Source organism: Cicer arietinum, chromosome 6 (assembly GCF_000331145.2).
Source record: "Cicer arietinum cultivar CDC Frontier isolate Library 1 chromosome 6, Cicar.CDCFrontier_v2.0, whole genome shotgun sequence".
Taxonomy (NCBI): Eukaryota; Viridiplantae; Streptophyta; class Magnoliopsida; order Fabales; family Fabaceae; genus Cicer; species Cicer arietinum.
Genome location: NC_021165.2, coordinates 32,571,652 through 32,583,822, shown reverse-complemented (window position 1 = coordinate 32,583,822; position 12,171 = coordinate 32,571,652). Strand labels below are relative to the sequence as shown.

The 12,171-nt window shown below is 29.4% G+C and overlaps 1 protein-coding gene across 2 annotated transcripts; it reads left to right on the top strand.

The window, feature by feature from the left end:
- Nucleotides 1–6,170: 6,170 nt before the first annotated feature.
- On the top strand, nucleotides 6,171–11,957 carry LOC101513410 (uncharacterized). Of its 2 annotated transcripts, none has more exons than XM_012717502.3 (4): nucleotides 6,171–6,387; nucleotides 7,242–7,348; nucleotides 11,385–11,482; nucleotides 11,665–11,957. In XM_012717502.3, the coding sequence occupies exons 1-4, from the start codon at nucleotides 6,219–6,221 to the stop codon at nucleotides 11,804–11,806; spliced, it is 516 nt and encodes a 171-aa protein (XP_012572956.1). In that variant the 5' UTR covers nucleotides 6,171–6,218; the 3' UTR covers nucleotides 11,807–11,957. The 2 variants fall into 2 exon arrangements, with proteins under 2 accessions (XP_012572956.1, XP_004506635.1); XM_004506578.4 differs by having other exon boundaries at nucleotides 7,242–7,354.
- Nucleotides 11,958–12,171: the final 214 nt, after the last annotated feature.

The window sequence follows — 12,171 nt, the reverse complement described above, 5'->3', positions numbered from 1 at the left end:
TATATATATATATATAAAAAGATATTTAAGAATAGCACAAATAATTAAATATATTTTTTTTAACTATGTGTCTTACAATATATTTTTAACGTACTATTTTTTGTTTTTAATTGAGACTTATTGAGGTGATTTTAAAGTTTTATATAGCCAATTTATATTTTACAGGATTGAAAATATTAAAAAGGAATAGTTTTACATTAATTTATTAACGGGTTTTTATTTTTGTCTCTTTTTATGTTGTTTTGTGCAACTATCAAAATTTTTTTTTGTGATATTCTAAATTGAATATTGTTGTTTTGTGCAACTATTGAAATTTTTGTTTGTGATATTCTAAATGGAATATCAAGGTACATATAATTTCATAACTTTTTTTATGTTGTTAAGTAGTGGTAAACTCCCTATCAATATCAAAATCAGTAAATGAAATTTTACCGTATTTGAAAAATCAGGTGAATTCTAATCGGTTTTAATTTTCAAACAAACTCAAACTTAGACAAAAATTGGAACATGACTTTTATGATTTATTTTTTATTTAAGAAGAGATTGATTTATATTTATTCATTAAATAAATATTATTTTTGTTAATCAAGTCATTTACACAATTCTCTTCCTTATTGCAAAATTTTACATATAGTTCAACTCAACTTAAGTATATGTACATGAACTCAATTTATGTATATTTACATGAACTGAGTTCAAGTACGCATTTCGCCTACTAACTGCAAAATTTTACCTTTACTTGAACTCAGTTCAAGTACATGTACATTGACTCAATTTAAGTGAACTGAGTTTAAGTACACATTTTTCCTACTCACTGCAAAATTTTACATGTACTTGAATTCAGTTTAAGTACACATTTTCCCTACTAACTGCAAAATTTTACATGTACTTAAATTCAGTTTAAGTACATATACGCAAACTCAATTTACGTGAATTGAGTTCAAGTATGTACTTCCTCTACTCACTGCAAAATTTTACATGTACTTGAACTCAATTTAAAAACATGTACCTGAACTACGTTTACGTACATTTACGTGAACTAAGTTCAAGTATACATTTCCCCTACTGACTGTAAAATTTTACATGTACTTGAATTTAGTTTAAGTACATGTATGTATACTCAATTTACGTACATTTAAGTGAACTTAGTTCAAGTACACATTTTCCTTACTTACTGTAAATTTTTACATGTACTTGAACTCAAGTACATGAACATGTACTTGAACTCAAGTACATGAACATGTACGTGAACTCAGTTTACATACATTTACTTGAACTAAGTTCAAGTACGCAGTCGTGCTTTCAATAAAACGATCATAATTCAATTTTAATCTATAAGGTGGAACAACTTCAGGATATCACACTTCATTATCCAACCTATCCCTAAATTTAATGAAGAAATAATTTAAATCGAGATAGCTTACAGTTTACCCACACACCTAACCAAATGTCATAGAAATCATGTAAAAAAACCAACCATCAGTGAAGTAGTTATTATAATTTGTTCTTTCAACGAGGACCTCAAATTCATTACTCTTAGAATCACAGAAAATACAAAATTGTCTAATTGACAAATCAAACTCTTCTATAAATAGCTCTGGTAATTACATTTTCGTTGTTTGATTTTTTTTTTAAAACAAATAAAATTAAATTATATTATATACAATTAAAGTATAGATATAAAATTATTAATTTTTAACAAAATTAAACGTATGCTCGATTTCATCTCATATGAGCAAAAATCCAAAAGTTGAACCCGAATATTTCTATATATATATATATATATATATATATATCAGTTAAGTCTTAGGAATTTGGGGTATTCTTTTTTTCATTTTCTATGTTTGGTGTATCATTTTTTTTCATTCTTTTTATTGCAGTTCATCGTGACATTTAACAATCTCAAGTCGAAGATTGCTCTGGACAATCTCAAAATTATTCTTCCTCTTCACATGTTTTCGTGAATATTTTTATGTATGTACTTTGTGTTTAATCTATTTCTTTTCATTATTATTCTTTGTTATATATTTGATTCGTGTCTATTTTTTTTTATAAAAAAAATAAAATTTCCGACCAAGACTTAATTGATATATATATATATATATAGTATTGATTACAATAATTTTGCGACACATGTATGAATATGAATGGATATATTTGAAAATGTATTGGTTCAACGAATATGATTGTTTAGGAAATTAAGAGATTGATTAGTTTTGGAATGTGAATGGAAGAAATATTTGGTCAGTTACACTTGACATTAAGCAACACGAATGACATTACTTGAGGTAACTTGAGCGGGAAAAACCACTTATTGAAGTTGCTAGACTAAGAAAGAAAATATTTGTGCATTAGTGACATAGACATCTAAGAGTGCATTAGTTTTTATATGATTATCAATCTTGAGACATATGTATCAATTTAATGCATATGTTTTGATATTAATGACATAGAATTCAGTGTGTGCATAATTTTTGCATAATTGTCAATCTTGAGACATACACTTTAATGCATATGTCTTGGTATTAATGACATAGAATCATGTGCATGCATTAATGACATAAAGTCTTGTGTACGTCATTAATAATATATTACTCAAACACAAGAATACAATGTATGCATGCTATTATTGAAGTCAACACTTCATAGAATAATTGTTATTATCATTACATTAAATGGTTTTTCAAGCGATAAAGACAATCAATTTTGGCGAGCTAAAGTATAAAGGAGATTAGGGTTTTGACAACTTAAGGCTTGAAAATCTAATTAGTAATAGAACCATGTCAGTGTATTAATTTTTGTGTGATTGTCAATCTTGAGACTTGTGCACAATTTAATGAGATAAATTGACTAAATATAATTAATTTTTTTTGTGTATTTTGATTTTAAATAAAGTGAGATAAATTGACTAAATATAATAAAAAAATCCGACATACACAGTTACATTTTTTCTATTAAGTGTAAAAAAAATTGCACATTAATAACAATTGCAATCAATGGATAAAAGTGGTTGAAACTTAAAATTGAAAAGATATAAAGAGAAGTAAAATAGGCTACACTAAAAATAAGTATTGTTTTTTTTGTTGTTGACAAAAATACTATTTTTACTATTAGTAATTAAGAAATTAGTAAGAAATATAAAATAGATTATTAGAATACTTATTTCGTTAGTATTTTTAATGGAATTAAATATTATTTGGTTGTTTGGAAAATAACAAAATGAGAGAGGTCAAAAGTAGTTACCTATTTTGTTATGATAACTGTATAGGAAGCAAAGAAAAATTAAAAAAGAAAAATAACACAAAAATAGGAACGAAAATAACCATATCAAAGTAAGGGAAAAATGAAAATGAAAATAGACTACACAAAAATGGTGTATCCCCTCTCTCTCTATATATATAGATTAAATGATTTTCCATGCAGTGAATACAATCAGTTTTGGTGGATTAAAGTGTAAAGGAGATTTATGATTTTGCCAACTTATTAAAGGTTGTATTAAAATTAAATATATATTAAGATTAAGGTAAACAATTTTGCTTATGTTTTTAAATGTCAGTAAATAATAAAAAAACAATTTCTTAATTTTTGTAAAACAAAAAAAAGTTTTTGAAAAGCCAATAAAAAATACCCTACAAATGCTACTCCCTCCACTCCACCATGAGATGCCTATTTTGTAAAATAAATATTCTAAAATGAATGATATTTCCAATTTTAAATGTAATATGAATTATTATTTTTTAATTGTACACTAATTAATTCCACATTCGTCCCTTTTTAAAAAATTTCGGAACAATTATCTCCTTTATAAACATGTAAAATAATAATTCTTATTAAATTAATTGTTACTATCCACTTTCTTAATTCTGATGATTAAGTGTAAACATGTCACAATATCAAAGTTGATTAAGTGTGTCATTTGCCAGCTATTGCCCCCAAGAATAGTAGTGTTAAAAATAGTATGTTGAAAATTAACCAAATATATAACTCGAGTAGAGTTCAATTGCACATGTGAAGATCCTACCGAATAATTGACTTATCAAAAAGTCGATTATTTTTGCACAAACGTCTCAGATTATTCTTTGTGTGCACTACTCTTCTTTACTTGATCATAAATCTTAAAAAATAATCGTCACTTCCCACCCGTAATTTACACCAATAATTTGGCTATATTTGATTTACAAAAATCAAATAAAATTTAATATAACTGATTAAGATTCGATCCCTTCACACTCGAGAGATTTCTAGTTGTTCTCTGAGATATACTATTCTAATTTTAGACTAATATATTATTTTTCAGTTAACAATTCAGAATATTTTTAGGCATAATCAAAATTCCAAAATTGTTTCTTAAAACCATAATATTTCGTTCTACAAATTTTTCAAATTTTATATTATTTTTTATTTTTAAATTTATTTTATTTTATTTTACATCTCAAATCTATCCTCAATCTCAATTTTTTAATTAAAAAAAATGAAAAATCAAAGGACTTATATGTGTAAAGCAATTGATGGTAGCACCATATTTTTAGGCAAAGGTAAAACAAAAACAAAAAATTGGAGAACATAAACCTCACCACAAAAAATTGGGGATATAAACCTTACCTTGAAAAAGAAAAATAAAATAAAATAAACCAAATTTTCTACCCCTTATGCGTGTATTGTATAGTTGAGCTTTTATTTGCACACTTTTTCCTTGTTCTAGTAAACACTTGTGCAAAAGACTCTTAATTACCTATAGGCCGATTCTGCAAATATATAATAATTGTTGCATTTTCCTCCTCATCAATATATCTCCATTGTTTTGTTCCTCTAGCATTTTTATCATTTAGAAAATCTTGTAACATCTCAAAATCATGAGAAACTCTCAAATGCATATAATCATCAATGACAACAACATTTGGATGAGTTGTACTAATCACTTATTGTAATTTTGCTTTTATATCATAATGGGATTAATGATTTTGATAATTGTTCTCCTTAGACACTACAATAGAGGCCACAATATTATTGATATCCTTCAAAGGTTTCTTATCAAATGTAGACTTTTGGATAATGACAACACCATTATCTTTAACAAAGGCTTATTTTGCACAGGTAGGTATTTAGTCGCAACTCATTTAGGATTAACATCTTGGCAAATTGTCTTTTTCTTATCAACAATAGTCAAGTTATATTCACAATTAGCAAATAAATGGTCAATCGGTTGACAATGAGAACAAAAGAGCGAGATATTTTGATATTCAACCTTAATGATTTGTGTCTTGAATTTTTGTAGAAAAATCTAGATCAATTAAAATTTTGACAAAAAAAAAAAAATATCGGTCAAAAGATACCTTATTTGTTGCAGCATCCAAACTCACCGACGTTTCAAGACATTTGACAATAGAAAAAAGAATTACATACCTATAACTTTCTTGAGCCAAACCCAACAAACGAACCCAACGCCGCACTATAGTCTACTTATGATTCAAAGGAATAAAATCTGGAGTCCAAACTAACAATTCGAGAGAACCTAATTTTAGATTTCAAGAAGTCACCGCACAAACACATCGACAATATTCAATAGAGGAGACTTCAAATTCATAAAAATCCTTTCCCTAATAATATTACTCCCCATATTTAATTAATATTTCAAATAGATAGACTAAAATTGTACGAAAAAAATTAAATGGACCAAAATCAAATATAACTCTAATTAGAGGACTAGAAGCGTAGTTAAGTCTCTAATGGTGTATTTGGGTGTAGGAGTTTTCCTCGGGAGGCACAAGAAAACACATTTTTTGTGTTTGATTCAAATTTTGGAAGAGGAGGTGAACAAAATCCGTTCGTAAGTTGATTTTGTTCTTTCTCGATTTTAAGGAATTTGGAGGTGAGAAAGACCGATATAACTAAAAAAAAATATTTAAAATCATTCCGTTTTTTTTAAACCAAACACAAAATCATTAAAATATCGTGTAGTATGGTTAGTTAAACCAAACAAATTCTAAATTTATTTATTTATTTTTTAAATTATTTTTTTGGTTTATATATATTTATTTATTTTGACTAAAATTTAATATATTTATTTGTTAATTAATTACATTATAATATATTATAATAATAATAATAATAATAATTATTATTAATGTGAAACACAATGCTGGTAGATATAAGTAAGCAAAGAGTGCAGGAGTGCACACTCATACTTTGGAAGAAGTAAAAAGCAAAACAAAGTGGAAATGATGTATTGGCTTAAACGAACCCTTTCCAAAAGTCCCACAAATCCAGCACAATCAAACTCCACAGCAGGACAACAACCAGAACAACAACATCACGGGATTACTGATCAACTCATAAACCACGTCAAATCTTTCACCATTGACACCTTCAAAAATTTCCCTCTCCAAGGTTTTCCCTTTATTCTAATTTTCTCCTTTTTTTTGTTCTGATCTTTTCCTTGCAAATTGAAGAAAATGATGGGGGTTTATGGATCCCATTTTAAGTTCCCAATTTTCATAATTTATATAAGTTTCTTTAATTTCAATTTCATCATGGATGTCTTGTAATTGTTACAATAAAAATAAAAACTTAGGTAGTGTTGGGAGTCAATTCAGATTTTCAAAGTGTGGAATTCCAAGATCTTAGAATTTGACCATTGGGATATGCAGATACAACTTTGAAGGATGGACTGAGAGTTTCTAGAGATAGTTGAAATTGTGGAGATTGATTGACCTTTTTTAATATCTTTTTGTAAGACGCAACACTCTTCTTCTATACATAGGGAGTCTTGTGAAGTGTTTTATTTTCTCATTCAAGAGCAAGTGTGTGTATCAGAGAATATTTAAGAGAATCTTTTTTTTTTTTTTGTAATGAGAGTGTTATCATTTCTTCTAACTCTTAGAGTGAGAGAGTTTGCAGAGTGATATGCAATTTTAGGGTGGGTTACAAATCATTGTAATCTTATTTGAGATAGTGAATTTAATTGTTGACATGTTTTTGTGTACGTAGGAAAGAGGCGCTGAATCAGGTAAATTATCGTGTGATAATTGTTGGGTGTGTTCCCATATAAGATACTTGGAGTGTGGGCGGTTTTTCCCAAACAGGTAGGTTATGTGAAAAAAGAACCCAGGAGCTGTTGGTATATATATTTTTTTAATCTTGTAACTGTTATATGATTCAGTGTTATTTTTCATCTCTATTTATTGATTGTATTTTTATTTTATTTTGTTATTAATTTTCATGATTAACTTTTTTGGGTGCAGATGAAGATGAAGCCACTTATAGTAAAGAAGTTGAATCTAATTCAACCAGAGTTCGAAATGATCTTTCTCAGTGGCAAGAGAGACATGCAGTTCTCATACTCTCAACAGTTAAGGTTTGATTCGAGTTGTGCCTTAGTATGCCATGCTTTCTCACCATTGTTCTTCCCCATGATTTTTAATTCAACTATTAAATTGTAAAACTAAGTTTAATCCTATAAAGCACTGTCACAGACACAACACTAACTACATGCGTCAGTGCCAGACACCACACACGATTTTAATCTGATGTGTCATTGCTATGTAGACTTAATCTATAAATAAATTCAATTGTGGTGTTCTTGTTTGCTTGCAACATTGCATAGTCTTGTGGTGCCAATAACTTTGTACTTTTTAAGTTGTTCTTGTACACCGTCTCTGTTGGCTTTGAATAATTCTAGCAGGCTTGGATTCTAATTTAGAATCTGTTTCGGGCCTTTCGTCAGACCTTGTACAGGTTCTAGATACAACTGAGATCTTCTTGCGGCCTATAGTATAATATTAAACAAAGAAAAATAAGAAACTCATCCTTGTTAGAGTCCTTCCTAGAATAAATGAATTTGGTTAATTTTATGTTGAATAATTCACATCCATTTGAAGTATGAGCCTAAGAAAAGAATGAATATTGATAGGATATAGTCTAACCAAGGTAACAGATCCCAAATTATAGGCAGACAATTTGAGATGCTGATCCGCAATATAGGCCACACAAGGACAACTTATGGTAATGAATGTTCTCACCAAAGGGCTCCTAGTTTTTGAACTAGTTAAGTCTAGGCTGGGAATAGAGAACACCTATTCACTAGCTTGAGCGGGAATATGTTCAAAATGTGTATTTTAGGAATGTATATATTTATAAATAGCAGCTATAGTGCTATGACATAGCGGAATCTGAACAATAGCTATTGCTTCGCAATATGTTGTTTAGTACAAAATGTTGTCAAATAGTGGCTATAGCGGCTCTATAGCATTGTTTTACATAGAAGAATTTTAACAAACTGCTATTTCCTGCAATCTGTGATTGACAATATTGGTATATATTACATATTAGTAGCTGTAATAATGTTTACATTACTATGTAATTAGTGTAAACTCCCTAAATCAAAGGATTATAATATTTGTTATTATTAGAATTATTACTGTAGGACTCTTCTATATGTACTACTCTTTGTGCAAAGATCAATGAATTTCACTCAAAATTTTCAAAGACTGTGTATGGTTATTTTTAAAAACGCATTATAATATTTATGTTATTATTAGAATTAATAATGTAGGACTCTTATATATGTACTACTCTTTGTGCAAAGATCAATGAATTTCACTCAATTTTCGGAGACTGTGGATGGTTATTTTAAAAAACGCAGGTGTGGGGAAAAATACTATAGTATCCTATCTAGACCCTACCTATCGCTGTCCAATTACTTCTCAACTTGGGAATTTCTCCTATCAATAAATCACCTCTTCTCACATACTCTGCACCTCTTCCCTTATAAATTCTACTCATCTCTGCACCTCTTTTCAGTGCTCGTGTCCATTTCTTTCTGTCTACTGCATTTTTCTTGCCTTTTGATTTAATCATGTCTTCATTTATCATTTTTCCTGTTGGTGGCGCCTCCTCATCTGCACTCCCCAGAGTGCCTACAAATTCACTTGGAAGCATAATTGATATCGCATGGAAGCACAAAGTTTCTATTGATGGAGGAACAACAAAAATAAAATGTAATTGTGCAAAAACAATTATTGGAGACAACAAAGGCCATTGAAGAACACAAGTGATGGGTGGTCTGACCAAATAAAGAGAACAATTTTGAATTTCTTACTGAACATCCCTAAAGCTACTGTTTTTTTTTAAGTCCATTGATGCTTCTCACATATCAAAAACTTCTGATAAAATATTTGAGATGATTGATCAAATTGTGGAAGAAGTTGGGGAAAAATGTTTTACAAATAGTTACCGCCAATACAACAAATTACAAAGCTGATGGTGCAATGTTAATGGAGAAAAGGAAGAAGCTCGACACCATGTGCAACACACTATACTGATCTTATGGTAGAGGATTTTGAGGAATAGACAATTGTTCATCATGAAACACTTTTAAAAGGTAAGAAAATTACTCAATATATTTATTCAAAGACTTCCCTAATTTATTTATTACAACATTTCACCAAAGGAAATAATTTGGTGAGACCAACTGTTACTCGGTTTGCAACATCTTATCTAACTTTGTGGTGTCTCATGAATGTTAATAATAAATAATGTTCACATCTAATCTAATGAATGGACATCAAACGAGTTTGCAAGAAGTGATTGTGGATAAAGAGTTTTGAAAAAATATGGTGATTTACTTGAAATGTGCTTATCCACTAACATGTTTAATGGACTTCGATGATAAGCCAACTATGAGATTTATTTATGAGGCAATGGACCAAGCTAAAGAGAGAATCCAAATTGCTTTCAAGGATGTCCAAAGAAACTTTGAATTCTCTTTTTAGTTTGGTTAATTGCCTCTTAAATATATCTCATTGCTGGCTTATCAGAATCCACTAAACAAAGTACTTTAATTAGTGGATAAGCACCATTCAAACAAATTACAATATCTTTCCAAAACTGTTTATTCATACAAATTACAATATCTTTGCAAACTGGATTGATGTCCATTCATTAGATGTGAACATTCTTAACATCGCACCTTTGTTGTCCATGAGACACCCCAAAGTTAGATGAAGTTACAAATTGAGTCATGGCTGGTCTCATCAAATCATTTTCTTTGGTGAAATACTGTAATAAAGAAACTACATAAGATTTTGAATAAATATATTTAGTAATTTTCTTACCCTTTGAAATTGTTTCATAATAAGTCTCAATTTTTTTTTCCCTCAACATCCTCTACCACAAGATCAATAGAGTGTGCTGCACATGGTGCCCAGTAAAACTTCTTTCTTTTTTCCATTAACATTGCACCAACAACTTTGTAATTTGCTGCATGATCAGTCACAATCTGCACAACATTTTCTTCCCCAATTTCTTCCACAATTTGATCAATCATTTCAAATATTTTATCAGCAGTTTTTGATATGTGAGAAACATTAACGAATTTTAGAAAAAAAGTATCTTTAGGACTGTTCACTAAGAAGTTCAAAATTGTTCTCCTTTCATCAATCCACCCATCACTCATGATGGTGCATCCTGTCTTTTTCCAAATAATCTTGTTTTCATCAATGACCTTCATTGTCATGTCCATCTTCTGCTTCAAGTACTTTTTTTCTGATTTGATAATAGGAAGGTGGCTTAAATCCAAGGCCACATCTAGCAACCATCTCAAACATTTTGTGAAATTTATCACTCTTTGCCACATTAAAGGCTATGGCATTATCGTAGAAGAATGAAGCAATTCCTTGACAAGTTTCTTCTCTCAAATTCTTCTTGAAGATGTTATTGGGACAAAAGATGCTGTCCAAATTTTGACAAATAATGCAGCACATTACAAAGCTGCTGTGAAGATGATATGATACGATGAAAGGAAGTTTGAGAGAGATTCTAGAGAACTATATGTGTATTCTGATTAACTAACTAGGTAATTGATGCACACAAATTTATAAAGCATAGGATAGTTGTTACTGTAATGCTCAAGTACAACTGTCAGAAACCGAAAATAATTGCCTATAAGTTCCAGAACCTTCTGTACTACTTACAACATTAGCTGTGTTTGATATGGGCTTGTGACTAACACAAGTGCTAACAGAATTAGACTTGATACTAAATTGCAATAGTAACACAAATAGAAATAGAATAAAAATCAAATACTGTATTCTATTACTTGCTACTTCTATTTAACAGAAATGCTGAAATACAACAGAAATATTCTACATTATGCAATACTGGAAGTAACTATACTTATCTGGCTAAAGTTGTTTCTTGATGAGTTGTGTCATTGGTGTGTGTTGGCCAATTTGCATGTTCATTAAATTTTTTGTTATTGATCTTCTGATTAACATCATGATTTGACTTTATTCTAAATAGCATTGTTACTTTGTACTTATAATCTATAGTGGTGTAATGAAAGGAGTAATTAAAGCAGTGCAAATAATTATAGTTTTATATTCCAGGAAATATCACATCTGAGATATGTACTATGTCCTCGCCATTTGAAGGAAAATCAATTCTGGAAAATATACTTTACGCTTACTAAGAGCCATCTTGCCCCGTAAGTTTAACAAATTATCGCAAGTTATTATTGTATGATAACAAAATAGTTAGAATTGATATTCTCTCGGAATATTTGTTGATGTTCGGTAGATAGCAGCTGCTTCGAAAACATTTATTTCTTTCTGTTTGTACACAATCACAATGCTTAACACTAACACATTCATCTACACCAAAATGTAGATATGAGCTACGTGCCATACAACAAGAGAAACTGAAACAGATGGCAATGGAAGATGATAAATCTTCAGATAACCATCCATACGAAATTGAAATGGCAGAAGCAAAGCACGGGAACTTCATAGAGCCTTTGCCACCCTCGTAGTAAGAAAATAGTCACAGATCATAATGGTTGGTAGTAGCTTGAACATAACATGTAGTAAACTATTAATTTCTTTGGTGATATAGGAACTGTTATGTAACATTTGAAGTTTGACAATGCCTTCCTTCAATTGATATTTCATATTGTTTCTGAAGTTATTTGCTTCAATCTGCATTTATTTACTTTATTCTATTGTTAATTACCTAAATTTGTAGACAAAGAACTCTTGTTAATTACATAAATTTTGCTGACAAAAAACTCTATTGTAATTACATAAATTTAACAAAGTTCTACTGCGAAGGAAGTTTGGGAGGATGTCAAAGAAACATATTCTGATATTCAGAATTCTTCCCAAATTTTCGATCTCA